This window comes from Cherax quadricarinatus, chromosome 13 (assembly GCF_038502225.1).
Source record: "Cherax quadricarinatus isolate ZL_2023a chromosome 13, ASM3850222v1, whole genome shotgun sequence".
In the NCBI taxonomy this organism is placed as follows: Eukaryota; Metazoa; Arthropoda; class Malacostraca; order Decapoda; family Parastacidae; genus Cherax; species Cherax quadricarinatus.
The window spans coordinates 51,079,434-51,097,772 of NC_091304.1; the positions used below are offsets into that span (position 1 = coordinate 51,079,434).

Genomic DNA, 18,339 nt, shown 5'->3' on the forward strand with positions numbered 1-18,339 from the left:
CGGCCTAGGAAGGGTTGGAGGGAGGGGGTAAAGGAGGTTTTGTGTGCGAGGGGCTTGGACTTCCAGCAGGCATGCGTGAGCGTGTTTGATAGGAGTGAATGGAGACAAATATTTAAAAGCTCGTGTGAGTGTGAGTTTTCATCAGAGCTGCCTCCTGGTGTTATTACTGCAACAATATTATTTGCTATATTCCTCCATTTTAGGTGCCTTAAGTTGAAATCCCCCAGGAGCAAGATGTTGGGTGCAGGAGCTGGAAGATTTTCCAGACAGTGGTCAATTTTTAACAGCTGTTCCTGGAATTGCTGGGATGTTGCATCCGGAGGCTTGTAGACTACCACAATGACTAGGTTTTGGTTCTCGACCTTTACTGCTAAAACTTCCACTACGTCATTTGAGGCATTAAGCAGTTCTGTGCAAACAAGTGACTCTGCAATGTACAGGCCAACCCCCCCCCTTTTGCCTGTTCACTCTGTCACATCTGTATAGGTTGTAACCTGGGATCCATATTTCATTGTCCAAGTGATCCTTTATGTGGGTCTCAGTGAAAGCCGCGAACATTGCCTTTGCCTCTGCAAGCAGTCCACGGATGAAAGGTATTTTGTTGTTTGTTGCTGGCTTTAGACCCTGTATATTTGCAAAGAAGAATGTTATCGGACTGGTGGTATTGTTGGTACTGGGGGGGGATTTTTTTTCCGGCATTAGTATCTGTATCTGTTGGTTTGGAGTGGAGGCCATCGACTGTGGTTCCACTCCAGGAATGACTGGATTTGGTGTACGATTTCTGCCATTTCCTGCCAGTTTTTTTTCCTTCCTGGCACTAAAAAACCTCTCCCTCTTGAGTGGCTGTGGCTACCCAGGTTTTCCCATGGCCTGGATGTTTTGTATCTTTTTGTCCCCTTTAGATGGTATGCCTGGCAATTTAAGTTATAGCACAGTCTTTCCTGTACTGAAGAGGTACACATTTCAGGGTGAAAAAGCTTACAGGAAGGGAGTTTGCATTTTCCTGTTGTCATATGGGCATGGCATTTTCTAGGGTGGTCATAGTTGCACGTCCCATCTGTTTTTCCAGATTTCCCATGCCAGCAGATACCAAGTGCATAGTATGTGCACAGGCTTGGTTTCCGCTTGCCTTGGGTTTCTGTGACTGTATTCCCTGTTGGTGCATGTTTCCCTGTCTTACTTCTATCCTCCCTAGCACCAACAATGGAGCTCCCACCAGTTGTTTTTGGTAATTTATCCTCACTATTGCTATTGGAGTCCTCTTGTTTGCTATTTCCTGCGGTATTTCTAGTTTGCAATATTGGTTTTATCTTATCTTTGACTACACTTGTTTCCCTACTATGGCTCCTATCCCCTATGAGGTCATTTATATGTATTCCTTCCTGCGTATAATTCCCGACTACCTGGACAAAATCTCCAGCTTCACCATTACTGTCTCCCAGGACAGTATCTCCAGCTTCACCATTTCTGTCTCCCAGGACAGCACCTCCAGCTTCACCATTACTGTCTCCCAGGACAGCACCTCCAGCTTCACCATTACTGTCTCCCAGGACAGCACCTCCAGCTTTACTATTACTGTCTCCCAGGACATCACCTCCAGCCTTACAGTTTGTGACTACATGGCCAGTATCAAGGGCAGTACCATTCAGCCCAGACTTTTTATGTTCCCATCTGTTGTAGAAAGCTTCCAGGTTTTCTATGAAAGCAGCTTTGATGTTGTCCTCTTTTAATACCCTTGTGATTTTAGTCCACAGATTTTCCTCATTTGGGCATACCCAGAAACACTTCTCTGTTTTAATACTGCTTGTAGCTAGTTCTGGGATATCTGCACAAGGGGCGTGACACCAATTTCCACAAAAATGACAATTTATCCATGTGGAGGCCCGTTTGTTTGACTGACCACAGACTACACACAGCTTCATAATGATTTGAATGGTTGATTTACTGCAATTCTACTAGCAACCTCTTGAATATTATATTAATAACCTTAAATGAAGCTCTAGCTATTTGTATTTCTGTTTCTAACTCTTTTTGTATATTGGACAGCTTACCGTCACGTTCCTGATTTTTAATGTTTGTGTTTATAAGGGCGCCTACAACCCCATCCGTTTACAGTCTGCTTTATTGTCCAACGAAACTGTTTGAAACCAGTCCCGGGTTCGGACCAGTCAAGGGTTCGGACCAGTCAAGGGTTCGGACCAGTCAAGGGTTCGGACCAGTCAAGGGTTCGGACCAGTCGATCTGCTCTGATCAGTGGGTCACTTATTTAAAACATACTGGTCGGTGATTTGAGCTAACACATGAAGGATCTACTGGAAATTATCTACCCGAGTAATATGTGATTTGACTGATACAAAAGTATAACTTGCGTGTTGAAGAGCCGGTGATATCTGGCAGCTCCTACAATGACGAACGGTCACCTCCTTGTTTATCAATCGCTGTATCTGGCTTTTCTATTTTTTTTTTTTTTTTTTTTCCGTCTCCACCGCAATAAATGCTATATTATCACTATAGTTGACTGGTGCAAATTTTGGAGGAAGGACGCTTTTTCTGTAGTAATAATTGCTTCTCGTTGTGTATATTGCGACCGCTGGTAACTACAGGTTATATGAAATTCACAGTAACGTCTCGTATTTCAAGAAAAGAAACTAATGAAAGTCACTCCACTCCACTAAGTACCATTATAATACTGGTTAGTTGCTACTACAACACTGTATTCTGCTATTCACTGGTATCACTAGATTATATGCGAGTACACTAGCAGGCCAGGAAGATTATTAAAAACAGCTGACCTGTGGTAAGTTTCTGGCGACTTCTGGCACCTTCCTCTATAGGCTTATCCCTTCATTTACAAATTCACCTGTTTTCAAATGACACTTTAGCCTTTATCATCAATATACTAGGGAGCCACTGTAGTATACACTATACACTATGTATACTCAATGATATCAGGGAGACTTTCTTTCCTCTGACATGAAAAGTTCAATTATTATTATTTTTTTCCACACGGGACATAGGCCTATGATTCCCCTCTGGCAGTAAACTCTGCTACGCAGTGCACACTAATTCTCCTTTTTTGACTCAGTATATAATGTTTTCCGCCCAAGATTGGTTCCAGGCGCTAGAGGGATGTATCGTATAGGATTGATGACACAATTAAAGTTCTAGCACGTAAGAGCGACCGTGAAAACACGAGAAAACCGGGAGCACAACGAGGCACGCTGACACTACTGGTCCTAGGACTGACCCCTGTGAGACCCCGCTGGTCACAGGTGCCCACTCTGACACCTCGCCACGTACCATGACTCGCTGCTGTCTTCCTGTCAAGTATTCCCTGATCCATTGTACTGCCTTCCCTGTTATCCCTGCTTAGTCCTCCAGTTTTTGCACCAATCTCTTGTGTGGAACTGTGTCAAACGCCTTCTTGCAGTCCAAGAAAATGCAATCCACCCACCCCTCTCTCTCTTGTCTTACTGCTGTCACCATGTCATAGAACTCCAGTAGGTTTGTGACACAGGATTTCCCGTCCCTGAAACCATGTTGGCTGCTGTTGATGAGATCGTTCCTTTCTAGGTGTTCCACCACTCTTCTCCTGATAATCTTCTCCATGATTTTGCATACTATACGTGTGTGTGTGTGTGTGTGTGTGTGTGTATACTCACCTATTTGTGGTTGCAGGGGTCGAGTCCTAGCTCCTGGCCCCGCCTCTTCACCAGTTGCTACTGGGTACTCTCTCTACCCACTCCATGAGCTTTATCATACCTCGTCTTAAAACTATGTATGGTTCCTGCCTCCACTACATCACTTTCTAGGCTATTCCACTGCCTGACAACTCTATGACTGAAGAAATGCTTCCTAATATCTCTCTGACTCATCTGTGTCTTCAACTTCCAATTGTGACCTCTTGTTTCTGTGTCCCCTCCCTGGAACATCCTGTCTTTGTCAACCTTGTCTATTCCGCGCAGTATTTTATACGTCGTTATCATGTCTCCCTTGACCCTCCTGTCCTCTAGTGTCGTCAGGCCAATTTCCCTTTACCTTTCTTCATAAGACATTCCCCTTAGCTCTGGAACTAACCTTGTCACAAACCTTTGCACTTTCTCCAGTTTCTTGATGTGCTTTATCAAGTGCAGGTTCCAAACAGGTGCTGCATACTCCAGCATGGGCCTGACGTACACGGTGTACAGTGTCTCGAATGATTCCTTATTAAGGTATCGGAACGCTGTTCTCAGGTTTGCCAGGCACCCATATGCTGTGTGTGTGTGTGTGTGTGTGTGTGTGTGTGTGTGTGTGTGTGTGTGTGTGTGTGTGTGTGTGTGTGTGTGTGTGTGTGTGTGTGTGTGTGTGTGTGTGTGTGTGTGTGTGTGCGCGCGCGCGCCTAGTTGAGGTTGCAGGGGTCGAGTCCAAGCTCCTGGCCCTGCCTCTTCACTGGTCACTACTAGGTCACCCTCCCTGTGTGTGTGTACTCACCTAGTTGAGGTTGCAGGGGTCGAGTCCAAGCTCCTGGCCCCGCCTCTTCACTGGTCGCTACTAGGTCGCTCTCCCTGAACCATGAGCTTTATCATACCTCTGCTTAAAGCTATGTATGGATCCTGCCTCCACTACATCACTCCCCAAACTATTCCACTTCTTGACTACTCTGTGGCTGAAGAAGTACTTCCTAACATCCCTGTGATTCATCTGTGTCTCAACTTCCAACTGTGTCCCCTTGTTGCTGTGTCCCATCTCTGGAACATCCTGTCTTTGTCCCCCTTGTCAATTCCTCTCAGTATTTTGTATGTCGTTATCATGTCACCCCTCTCTCTCCTGTCCTCCAGTGTCGTCAGGTAGGTGTAGGGAGTGAGTGAGTGAGTGAGTGAGTGAGTGAGTGAGTGAGTGTGTGTACTCACCTATTTGTACTCACCTATTTGTGGTTGCAGGGGTCGAGTCACAGCTCCTGGCCCCACCTCTTCGCTGATTGCTACTAGGTCCTCTCTCTCCCTGCCCCATGAGCTCTATCATACCTCGTCTTAAAACTATGTATGGTTCCCGCCTCCACTACGTCACTTTCTAGGCTATTCCACGGCCTGACTACTCTATGACTGAAGAAATACTTCCTAACATCCCTTTGATTCATCTGAGTCTTCAACTTCCAATTGTGACCTCTTGTGTCTGTGTCCTTTCTCTGGAACATCCCGTCTTTGTCCACCTTGTCTATTCCTCGCAGTATTTTATATGTCGTTATCATGTCTCCCCTGACCCTCCTGTCCTCCAGTGTCGTCAGGCCGATTTCCCTCAACCTTTCTTCGTACGACAATCCCTATAGCTCTGGGACTAGTCTTGTTGCAAACCTTTGCACTTTCTCTAATTTCTTGACGTGCTTGACTAGGTGTGGATTCCAAACTGGTGCTGCATACTCCAGTATGGGCCTGACGTAAATGGTATACAGAGTATTAAACGAATCCTTACTGAGGTATCGGAACGCTATCCGTAGGTTTGCCAGGCGCCCGTATGCTGCAGCAGTTATCTGATTGATGTGCGCCTCAGGAGATATGCTCGGTGTTATGCTCACCCCCAGATCTTTTTCCTTGAGTGAGGTTTGCAGTCTTTGGCCACCTAGCCTATACTCTGTCTGTGGTCTTCTGTGCCCTTCCCCTATCTTCATGACTTTGCATTTGGCAGGGTTAAATTCAAGGAGCCAGTTGCTGGACCAGGCTTGTAGCCTGTCCAGGTCTCTTTGTAGTCCTGCCTGATCCTCATCCAATTTGATTCTTCTCATTAACTTCGCATCATCTGCAAACAAGGACACTTCTGAATCTATCCCTTCCGTTATGTCGTTCACATATACCAAGAACAGCACAGGTCCTAGGACTGACCCCTGTGGAACCCCGCTTGTCACAGGCGCCCACTCTGACACCTCGTCGCGTACCATGACTCGTTGTTGCCTCCCTGTCAGGTATTCTCTGATCCATTGCAGTGCCTTTCCTGTTATGTGTGCCTGATCCTCTAGCTTTTGCAGCAACCTCTTGTGAGGAACTGTGTCGAAGGCCTTCTTGCAGTCCAAAAATATGCAGTCGATCCACCCCTCTCTCTCTTGTCTTACTTCTGTCACCTTGTCATAAAACTCTAGCAGGTTTGTGACACAGGATTTTCCTTCCCTGAAACCGTGCTGGTTGTCAATTATACACTTGTTTCTTTCCAGGTGCCCCACCACTCTCCTCCTGATGATCTTCTCCATGACCTTGCATAACATACACGTTAGTGATACAGGTCTGTAGTTTAGTGCCTCATGTCTGTCTCCCTTCTTAAAAATTGGGACTACATTTGCCATTTTCCATACCTCAGGGAGTTGCCCAGTTTCAAATGATGTGTTGAAGATCTTTGTTAATGGCTCACACAATATCTCTGCTCCCTCTTTAAGGACCCATGGAGAGATGTTGTCTGGTCCCACCGCCTTTGAGGTGTCAAGTTCGCATAGCAGCTTCTTCACCTCCTCCTTGGTTATATGTACCTCATCCAGCACTTGCTGGTGTGCCCCCCTGTTCTGATTTCCTGGAGTCCTACTGCTTTCCACTGTAAATACCTCTTTAAATCTTGTGCTGAGCTCCTGACATACCTCTTGGTCGTTTCTTGTGAATTCCCCATCACCCTTCCTCAGTCTGATTACCTGGTCCTTGACTGTTGTTTTCCTCCTGATGTGGCTGTACAACAGCTTCAGGTCAGTCTTTACTTTTGATGCTATGTCATTTTGATATTGTCTCTGAGCCTCCCTTGTTATCTGTGCATGTTCGTTTCTGGCTCTTCGGCTGATTTCTTTATTTTCCTGAGTTCTCTGTCTTCTGTACCTTTTCCATTCTCTAGTACATCTAGTTCTAGTTTTTGCCTCCCTACACCCTTGGGTGAACCAAGGACTCGTTCTGTTTTTCCCATTATTTCTGTTTCCCTTGGGAACAAACCTCTCCTCTGCCTCCTTGCATTTTGTTGCTACATAGTCCATCATTTCTTGTGTGTGTGTGTGTGTGTGTGTGTGTGTGTGTGTGTGTGTGTGTGTGTGCGCTCACCTATTTGTACTCACCTATTTGTGGTTGCAGGGGTTGAGTGTGTGTGTGTGTGTGTGTGTGTGTGTGTGTGTACTCACCTATTTGTACTCACCTATTTGTGGTTGCAGGGGTCGAGTGTGTGTGTGTGTGTGTGTGTGTGTGTGTGTGTGTGTGTGTGTGTGTGTGTGTGTGTGTGTGTGTGTGTGTGTGTGTGTGTGTGTGTGTGTGTGTGTGTGTGTGTGTGTGTGTGTGTGTGTGTGTGTGTACTCACCTAGTTGAGGTTGTACTCACCTAGTTGAGGTTGCGGGGGTTGAGTCCAAGCTCCTGGCCCCGCCTCTTCACTGATCGCTACTAGGTCACTCTCCCTGAACCGTGAGCTTTATCATACCTCTGCTTAAAGCTATGTATGGATCCTGCCTCCACTACATCGCTTCCCAAACTATTCCACTTACTGACTACTCTGTGGCTGAAGAAATACTTCCTAACATCCCTGTGATTCATCTGTGTCTTCAACTTCCAACTGTGTCCCCTTGTTACTGTGTCCAATCTCTGGAACATCCTGTCTTTGTCCACCTTGTCAATTCCTCTCAGTATTTTGTATGTCGTTATCATGTCCCCCTATCTCTCCTGTCCTCCAGTGTCGTCAGGTTGATTTCCCTTAACCTCTCCTCGTAGGACATGCCTCTTAGCTCTGGGACTAGTCTTGTTGCAAACCTTTGTACTTTCTCTAGTTTCTTTACGTGCTTGGCTAGGTGTGGGTTCCAAACTGGTGCCGCATACTCCAATATGGGCCTAACGTACACGGTGTACAGGGTCCTGAATGATTCCTTATTAAGATGTCGGAATGCTGTTCTGAGGTTTGCTAGGCGCCCATATGCTGCAGCAGTTATTTGGTTGATGTGCGCTTCAGGAGATGTGCCTGGAGTTATACTCACCCTAAGATCTTTTTCCTTGAGTGAGGTTTGTAGTCTCTGGCCCCCTAGACTGTACTCCATCTGCGGTCTTCTTTGCCCTTCCCCAATCTTCATGACTTTGCACTTGGTGGGATTGAACTCCAGGAGCCAATTGCTGGACCAGGTCTGCAGCCTGTCCAGATCCCTTTGTAGTTCTGCCTGGTCTTCGATCGAGTGAATTCTTCTCATCAACTTCACGTCATCTGCAAACAGGGACACCTCAGAGTCTATTCCTTCCGTCATGTCGTTCACAAATACCAGAAACAGCACTAGTCCTAGGACTGACCCCTGTGGGACCCCCGCTGGTCACAGGTGCCCACTCTAACACCTCGCCACGTACCATGACTCGCTGCTGTCTTCCTGACAAGTATTCCCTGATCCATTGTAGTGCCTTCCCTGTTATCCCTGCTTGGTCCTCCAGTTTTTGCACCAATCTCTTGTGTGGAACTGTGTCAAACGCCTTCTTGCAGTCCAAGAAAATGCAATCCACCCACCCCTCTATCTCTTGTCTTACTGCTGTCACCATGTCATAGAACTCCAGTAGGTTTGTGACACAGGATTTCCCATCCCTGAAACCATGTTGGCTGCTGTTGATGAGATCGTTCCTTTCTAGGTGTTCCACCACTCTTCTCCTGATAATCTTCTCCATGATTTTGCATACTATACATGTCAGTGACACTGGTCTGTAGTTTAATGCTTCATGTCTGTCTCCTTTTTTAAAGATTGGGACTACATTTGCTGTCTTCCATGCCTCAGGCAATCTCCCTGTTTCGATAGATGTATTGAATATTGTTGTTAAGGGTACACATAGCGCCTCTGCTCCCTCTCTCAATACCCATGGGGAGATGTTATCTGGCCCCATTGCCTTTGAGGTATCTAGCCCACTCAGAAGCCTCTTCACTTCTTCCTTCTTGGTTGTGTGCACTGTGTCCAGCACATGGTGGTGTGCCCCACCTCTCCGTCTTTCTGGAGCCCCTTCTGTCTCCTCTGTGAACACTTCTTTGAATCTCTTGTTGAGTTCCTCACATACTTCACGGTCATTTCTTGTTGTCTCTCCTCCTTCCTTCCTTAGCCTGATTACCTGGTCCTTGACTGTTGTTTTCCTCCTGATGTGGCTGTACAACAGTTTCGGGTCAGATTTGGCTTTTGCTGCTATGTCGTTTTCATATTGTCTTTGGGCCTCCCTTCTTATCTGTGCATATTCGTTTCTGGCTCTACGACTGCTCTCCTTATTCTCCTGGGTCCTTTGCCTTCTATATTTCTTCCATTCCCTAGCACACTTGGTTTTTGCCTCCCTGCACCTTTGGGTAAACCATGGGCTCATCCTGGCTTTTTCATTATTCCTGTTACCTTTGGGTACAAACCTCTCCTCAGCCTCCTTGCATTTTGTTGCTACATATTCCATCATCTCATTAACTGGCTTCCCTGCCAGTTCTCTGTCCTACTGAACCCCGTTCAGGAAGTTCCTCATTCCTGTGTAGTCCCCTTTCTTGTAGTTTGGCTTCATTCGTCCTGGCCTTCCTGCTTCTCCCTCCACTTGTAGCTCTACTGTGTATTCGAAGCTTAAAACCACATGGTCACTGGCCCCAAGGGGTCTTTCATATGTGATGTCCTCGATATCTGCACTACTCAAGGTGAATACTAAGTCCAGCCTTGCTGGTTCATCCTCTCCTCTCTCTCTTGTAGTGTCCCTTACGTGTTGGCACATGAAGTTTTCCAGTACCACCTCCATCATCTTAGCCCTCCATGTATCTTGGCCCCCATGTGGGTCCAAGTTCTCCCAATCGATCTCCTTGTGGTTAAAGTCACCCATGATCAGGAGCTTTGCCCTGCATGCATGAGCTCTTCTGGCCACTCTAGCCAGTGTGTCAACCATCGCTCTATTGCTCTCGTCGTACTCTTGCCTTGGCCTCCTGCTGTTCTGTGGTGGGTTATACATCACTCTGTGTGTGTGTGTGTGTGTGTGTGTGTGTGTGTGTGTGTGTGTGTGTGTGTGTGTGTGTGTGTGTGTGTGTGTGTGTGTGTGTGTGTGTGTGTGTGTGTGTGTGTGTGTGTGTGTGTGTGTGTGTGTGTGTGTGTGTGTGTGTGTGTGTGTGTGTGTGTGTGTGTGTGTGTGTGTGTGTATACTTACCTTTGTCCCTCTAATCATTAACTCCCTTTCCTTGTTTCCACCATCACTTAATATGCGAGGAAAACTTAATATGGATATTACATAGATTCACTTTTGTTTAACAACCACAAAGCATCATTCCAAGTTTTAACCTGTACACATATATCATCACTTGTTTCTTTCCGTTCGTACATTTTTTCTTATATATTGATTATACCAATATCAAACTTCATTTCAAATACAGAATATGTTTATTTACTTCACAATAAACAGCAGTTAGCTACCTAACTTTTATGAAAAACAAATTAAATCCAGAATTTAATTTGGTTTTCACTGAAGTGAAGTAATTAAGTGCAGTTTACAATAAAATAAACATTTTCCATATTTGAAATGAAGTTTAATGGTTAAGAACTAGTGGCAAAAAAAAAATAAAAAATAAAAAAAAATTAACCAGTACCAGTAACTGAAATGCCTGGAAGAAATTCTGCCATTATTAATAACCCGTAAACAGTCCAAACGTATATATATGTTTTTTCAACATTTGAAAGTATGTAAAAAAAGATTTTTTTTTTTTACATTTGAAAACGTGTAAAAAACTTTGATCTATTTTTTTTTTGTTGTATTTGAAAATATGTAAAAAAAACATAGATCTACTTTTGGAGCACTACGCATGTGAACATAGATCTGCTTGGACTGTTTACGGGTTATAGTAGGATAAATTAAAAAAAAAAAAAAATCCACAAAGCAAGGTTACAATGCTACAGTTTGGAATTTGAAAGACAAAGTATGTTAAGTAAACTCAAAGAAATAGAACTAAAACAGATTTCAGATACTGTATCAAACATTTTTCAAGGATTAACCCAACAATAAAAAATAAAGAAGCTTGCACCTAAATTAATCTAACTTTCTTAAAGATTCTATGGCTGGTTTTAATTCTGAGACTTTTAAAGATTTTTTGCAGTGGACCACCAAAAGTTCTTGTGTATGTAATTATCCCATTGTAGGAGCAGGGGCAAAGCTATGCTTGCAATGCTGCTGCCTTCAGATACAGTGGAACCTCAAATATCTAACTCCTCCCAATTCAACCAATTATGTAAGTGTATTTTTGTAAGTGCTTTTATAAGTGTATTTTTGAAGGTCTGAAATGAACTAATCTAATTTACATTATTCCTGATGGGAATAAATTCGTTCGGTAACAGCACTCAAACAACCGTCTGGAACAAAGAAAGTTCGATATTTGAGGTTCCACTGTATTAATTTATCAATTTTTTCCAGTGGGTGTGTTATTATACACCTCCATAGCAACAACTGATGATCTCTAATCACCTTACACACTACTGGGCTGTGCAATATACTACACTATTTAAATTTTTCAATTCATTGGCCATCTCCTACCAAGAAAGGATAGCATAAAAATAAAACTCTTACCACTGTTCATTCAATAACTGTCTTGCCAGAGGAGCACAAACATTGCAATTCAAATGACACTCTTGACTGCAACAACCACACCTTGTTCAGAATGCAGGAATGACATTTCCTACCTCTTGTGTTGTTCAGTGCCCTCACCCAGTGTATCTACCCTTTAGTTTATAAAGGTATTTAGTGAGGGCATTTATGTATTACCCTCAGCTAGCATTTTTATGGCTGAATTGTATGCCATTCTTGTAGCCCTTATCTGTATTACATCTATGCCTGTGTCACCATTTGTGGTTGTTTCAGACTCCCTTAGTGCTTTACAGGCTATATGGAAATTTGATACACCTCACCCCCTAGTTCTTCATATCCAACTTTGGTTATGCTGTATCTCTAGCAAACACTGAGATAATGTTTTTTGCTGGGTCCCTAGTCATGTTGACGTACAGGGCAATGAAGAGGCAGACGCTGCTGTGTGGTCAGCAGTACATGACCTCCCAGTTTCACAGAGGTGTTCCATTCACGGACTATTTTGCTGTAATTGCTACCCAACCTCCCACCCATTGGCAAAAATGTTGGTCTGATCTCCTCCATAAACTTCATTCTGTTAAGCAAAGTACAGTGGACCCTCAGCTAACGATGGCATCAGCTAACGTTAAATCCAGTTAACGATACATTTTAACGCAAAAATTTTGCCTCGACTAACGTTAAAACACTCACCCAATGCGATTCGTTCGAGACGCGTCCACGTGTGGCTTGAGCGTGCCTCGGTTGTCCCGTGGGTGCCAGTGTTTACAAGCCAGCCAGTGCGGTCGCATCCACGCATACAATCGGAACATTTCATATTATCACAGCGTTTTTAGTGATTGTACCTGCAAAATAAGTCGCCATGGGCCCCAAGAAAGCTTCTAGTGCCAACCCTGTGATTTGCTGTGCGACAGAGGTCCAGTGACTCTCAAGCTGGTCCTAGTGGCATTGAAAGAAGAAGGGAAGTAACCCCAGAAAAGGACTTGATACCTCAAGTCCTAATGGAAGGGGATTCCCCTTCTAAACATTAATAACTTCCACACTCTCCCCTCCTCCCATCCCATCAATCATCACCAGATCTTCAATAAAGGTGTCAGTTTGTGTGTATTAAAATTAATATTTCATGTGGTAAAAAAATTTTTTTTTCATGCTTTGGGGTGTCTTGCACGGATTAATTTGATTTCCATTATTTCTTATGGGGAAAATTAATTCAGCTAACGATAATTTCAGCTAACAATGAGCTTTCAGGAACGGATTAATATCTTTAGCTGAGGGGTCCACTGTATAGGTTTCTGGGCGTCTTCTTGTCATCAGTGTCGAGGTTGGGTGACTACTCTCTCCCATCTTCACATCGGCCACACTCGTCTTACTCACGGTATCTCATGGAGAGGTGTCCTTTTCCTCTCTGTGAGAATTGTCAAGTTCCAGTATCTGTTAGCAACATTCTGTTGGACTGCCCACTATCAACGAGCACGTAGAATTTACCTTCAACGTCGTCTCTGCTCTGCTGCCCTATCCTTACCTTCCCTTCTTGGTGACGGACCCTCCTTTAATCCAGACTCTCTCACTGCCTTTTTGACAGCAACTGATTTACTACACAAACTCTGATGATGTCTCTGGCACTCTTCTCAGCCCTTTCCACCTTAATCTCCAGCTACCCTCTACCCCTGCACTATCCACTGCCCTGCAACACTTCATAACCTAATAATCATCCCTTTCCCTCTTACTATCCATTACCCTTGCATCCTTCCCTGCCCTGCTGCGCTGTATAATCCTTGTGGTTTAGCGCTTCTTTCTGATTATAATAATTAAAGGTATTTTACTTTACTGAACTTTTATTCCCATAACAGAATTTATTATGGCATAATATCTTCTTAGAATAATAAATCTACATCTGTTGTTCAAGTAAACAAGATTAGATATCACATTAAAAAAAAAAAAAAAAAAAAAAAGTGAAAAGTTCTGTAAACCTCATTGCATCTGCAGCACATCAACAGCTATGGCTGGGCCATGTGGTAAGAGACCAGTTTTTAAATGGTTTACAAAGATATAAAAAAAAAAAAAAAAAAAAAAAAAAAAAAATGAAAAAAGAAAATTACCTGAAATGTGGCATGGAATGCAGGACTGCGAAAGGTGATTAGCACTGAATTAACAGTAACAGTCATGCCGTCGATGACTTTGTCGGAGAAGCCATAGCGTCCACCTGAACTATAAGACGGGAGGACAGATTGTCCACCTTGACATCTCAATTCTGTGCAGGTTTCCATTTCTACTTGTACTTCATCCAAGCTCTGTAAAATATTCAGTGATACGTAAAGTAAAAATTATACAGTAATATGAAAGAGAACCCAGAAATTCTTTTGGAGTAAAAACTACAGTACAAACAACAGAATGAAAGCCTGAAAAGTTGTGTTGAATAAAGATGGTGAACTGTTTAGCCAGTACTGTAAATTACAAAAATATTGTGAAGAGTTGATGAGAGAAGATGTGACAAGAACCAGAGGCAGTCTCAATGTGACCAAACATATCACAAAATGGGCCAGAACTTTAGAAAAGAAAACATTTGTGTATTGGGTAGGGAAAGATAGACATGATGCATGGAAGTCTCCTTACATCTGCTACCCATTTTTATCTAGCAGTATACAAGTACCTAGGAGTTAGTCAGCTGCTATGGAGTACTTCCTAAGGAAGGATTAGATGGACCCCAATAGAAATTGGCTATAATGCTTTGTTGCAGTTATTCTGAGTTAACCTTAAAAATGTATGGTAATTTTCTTTATTCCAAGATGCAGCAACTATTCCTTTTAAAATATGGAAAACTGATTAAAAAGTGAATACAAGAACTGCAGAAGATCAAGCCTCCTTGTAATACTGTAGATGAGATGTATTTTTACCTGTATTCCTATATTGTACAGTAATTGTAACTAGTGCAAGTAACTTTACAAAAAAGGAAGTTATCAGCCTAATAATGGTACTGGAGATCATTGCACTCACAGCCTGTCAAAGATCAGACCTAGCTGATAGGCTAGTCAGACTACTAATGCTCATGGTACAAAGTCTAATGTAGATACTGAAGGAGCTTAAATTTCCTCTAAGATAGGTAAAAGTCTGTTGATAATTTCCCTTAAATTCAAGGGATGGAGCTAAAAATCATTAATGAAGAGACAAAGTATAATGTATGAAAATTTTTCACTTGCACAAGATGTAGAGATTTTTTAAACAGCTATTACACAGGGAGAAAAGGCATTAGGGTTGTAGAATGAGCCAAGTAATCTCTATTATGTGAAAAAATTATTAAATGAAGGAAAAAAAATCCCCAAAATGAAAATAATACTTATGCAAGTTAACCCTCAACCCTTTCACTGTCTCCCATATATATATATATATATATGTTGCAAGGAATTCGCGAGAGCATGCGAAATATACACAAACACTGATCTCTGGCTGAAGGAGACTCGAACCTACGAACCTTAGGACAAGGTACGCAGTGCTTTACCAATCTACCCACACTGGACCAATACCTTGGCGTGTAGCATGCGCTACACGTTTGATCCAAGGCAGCCAGCTTTCAGGGAGAAGGCTTACAGCTTTTCATCTCATCCCCTGCATGCATCAGCCTTACTAGAGATTTGAACAATGCAATGATTTGAAAAGCTGTAAGCCTTCTCCCTGAAAGCTGGCTGCCTTGGATCAAACGTGTAGCGCATGCTACACGCCAAGGTATTGGTCCAGTGTGGGTAGATTGGTAAAGCACTGCGTACCTTGTCCTAAGGTTCGTAGGTTTGAGTCTCCTTCAGCCAGAGATCAGTGTTTGTGTATATTTCGCATGCTCTCGCGAATTCCTTGCATTGTTCAAATCTCTAGTAAGGCTGATGCATGCAGGGGATGAGATGAAAAGCTGTAAGCCTTCTCCCTGAAAGCTGGCTGCCTTGGATCAAACGTGTAGCACATGCTACACGCCAAGGTATTGGTCCAGTGTGGGTAGATTGGTAAAGCACTGCGTACCTTGTCCTAAGGTTCGTAGGTTCGAGTCTCCTTCAGCCAGAGATCAGTGTTTGTGTATATTTCGCATGCTCTCACGAATTCCTTGCATTGTTCAAATCTCTAGTAAGGCTGATGCATGCAGGGGATGAGATGAAAAGCTGTAAGCCTTCTCCCTGAAAGCTGGCTGCCTTGGATCAAACGTGTAGCGCATGCTACACGCCAAGGTATTGGTCCAGTGTGGGTAGATTGGTAAAGCACTGCGTACCTTGTCCTAAGGTTCGTAGGCTCGAGTCTCCTTCAGCCAGAGATCAGTGTTTGTTTATATATATGTTAGTGAGGCCAGTGTCACTTACACAGATCTATACAAAGTCAAGTGGCCTCAAATTTGGCATGAGAGCCTGATAAGCCTAGACATGAGAAAACTGGTTTGTGCAGTGTGCACAGTACACAAAAAGTTTAGGGCAGTTGCAGTGACTCATGGGAATGCTATCTTAGTTTACCATTGTTACCATGCCGCATAGCCAAAGTACTCTCACCCCTCGTTGGGAAATTATGCACCTCCTCATAAGTGAAGGTTCCAACAATGAAGATGTAGATTCTGAGGAAGGGTTTGATTTCAAAGATCAAGTGACTGAAAATGACAATCAAAATGCTGGAAATAACACTGAAAACACGAATGGCACAACCTCAGGAATCAGTGTATCTACAACACATCTATGCCATAAACGAAACCTAATATGCTCCCATGGTGTGGGCACAGATGTGAGCAATTATGATGACAGTGATGAAGTATAACCCAATATAAATATTCCCACACCCACAGCTTAACCTGAAAATTATAAAAAATATTCTCACCACAACTATGGGAACACTTTTGAGCTTAGTCCATTGTATTTTGAGGCTGACTCTGTTTACTAGAGCACGTGTAATCCGAAGCCAAGTTGGAAGTTCAAGAAGATCTGTCAGAACCGTTTCATTAAGTTCTAAGTTTGAGAGTTCTCCTTCTCCCTTCAGTGTGCTTACATTGACACTGTCTGACGATACATTTTTTGCAAATCTGAAAGAAAAATACAGTACATAAATACAATATATCTGAAGTGTGTATATGTATATAAATGTATGTGTATATAATGAGTGTATGCTATCACTAATGAGCTTACCTGTTGGCAAACAAGCATGGACAAGTTTAAAAAATACAAATTATAAGAAAGAAGTGAGAATAGCAAAGAAGAAATATGAAATCACTATTGGTCTGTTTACACCTCTAAATTTCCTGCTTTGACTAAATCGTCAGTGGAATAGAGAAGTTACAGTAAGAAAAACAGAAATGCAACAAGACCCACCCATGGGGAGGCAACACAGTACAAAAAATAATGCTGCCCCACGCAGTGCATCACAGAAACAGCTAACTTCTGACCTTGTGTTTGGGTTAAAATAGAAATTGAGGGATTTTCTGAAATGGGTTTCATGGTTTTACTGGCTGTTTCATGGTGTCAACTGGAAGACCAGAAGATGTGCTAGTGATATGGGAGATGATACAAGTCTGTTCCAGACCAGTAGTCTGAAATAGGCCTAAGAGTAAAAATCTTCAATTCTTTGATGATTTTCCTGATGTCTATTGTTTTATGGGTTTTTACTAGGTCTGCTTCAGTTTTTGGATGGTCTAAACCATGGCCAATAATTCTCAGTTATTTGACTAATCTGAGAAATAGGTAAAACTTCAAATTTTTTCATGATGGATTCAAAATGGAGAGCAAGTTAAGAAAGGCCTAAGGGCAAGATTATATATCTTAATTACTTCAAGTACATGTAAGTGGTATAAAGGCCTAACTGACATCAATGAAATACTACTATATAGAAAGCCCCTTGTTATGCTGAGCATTTTGGGCAAATTAGGTCAGTGTCCCAGGATGCAACCCACACCAGTCTAACTCCTAGGTACCCATTTTACATAGACAAGAGGTGTAAAGAAACACGCCCAATGTTTCTACCTTGGATGGGAATCGAACCCAGGCCCTCGCCGTGTGAAGCGAGAGCGTTAGCCACCAGACCACCAGAGTAAATGAAATGCATATAGTGTTTATTTTGAAATGTTTTTACATTAGAATTGGTTGAATTTTGCATAAAATTGGCCAAATAATAACTCTGGGCATTGACTGGGATAATTCTGATAGTTGAATGCCCAGTTTATTGTGCTCAATTAACCCTTTCAGGGTTTTGGCCGTACTAGTACGGCTTACGCCCCAGGGTTTTTGACGTACTAGTACGCCTAAATTCTAGCGCCCTCAAATCTAGTGAGTGAAAGCTGGTAGGCCTACATATGAAAGAATGGGTCTATGTGGTCAGTGTGTGCAGTATAAAAAAAATCCTGCAGCACCCAGTGCGTAATGAGAAAAAAAAAACTGATAGTGTTTTTGGATTAAAACAGCGAATTTGCACTGTATTTTCGTATGGTATTTATTGTTGGATTCTAGTTTTCCTGGTCTCATTTTATAGAATGGAAGACATACTACAGAAATTGAGATGATTTTGACTGGTTTTACAATGAAAATTACCTTGAAATTGAGCTCAAAGTAGCACAAATGTTCGATTTTTACCAAAGTTCAAAAGTAAACAAATCATGCCAAGCGTCCAATACACGTCAACTGGTGAGTCTAATATTCTTTTACAAGTGCGCTGATATTATTTATACCATTTCTACACTAATGCAGTAGTCTGCATAACAGTAAATCTTCCATTTTTTGTAAGAATAAAAATTCAAAGTGGAAAGCCAAAGAAATATAAGAGGGGCCTGGGGATGTGACTAACGAACAGAGAACTTGTTATTTTAGTG

At 42.8% G+C, this 18,339-nt stretch overlaps 1 protein-coding gene across 1 annotated transcript in view; it reads right to left on the reverse strand.

Moving 5' to 3' along the window:
- LOC128688472 (bridge-like lipid transfer protein family member 3B) overlaps nucleotides 1-18,339 on the reverse strand; it is a 272,927-nt gene that overhangs the window by 242,180 nt on the left and 12,408 nt on the right. The window contains exons 2-3 of the mRNA XM_070084750.1: nucleotides 16,362-16,563; nucleotides 13,622-13,813 (exon numbers count right to left, since the gene is read on the reverse strand). Of these exons, the coding sequence (XP_069940851.1) occupies nucleotides 13,622-13,813; nucleotides 16,362-16,563 (394 nt within the window). The remainder of the gene's footprint in view (nucleotides 1-13,621; nucleotides 13,814-16,361; nucleotides 16,564-18,339) is intronic.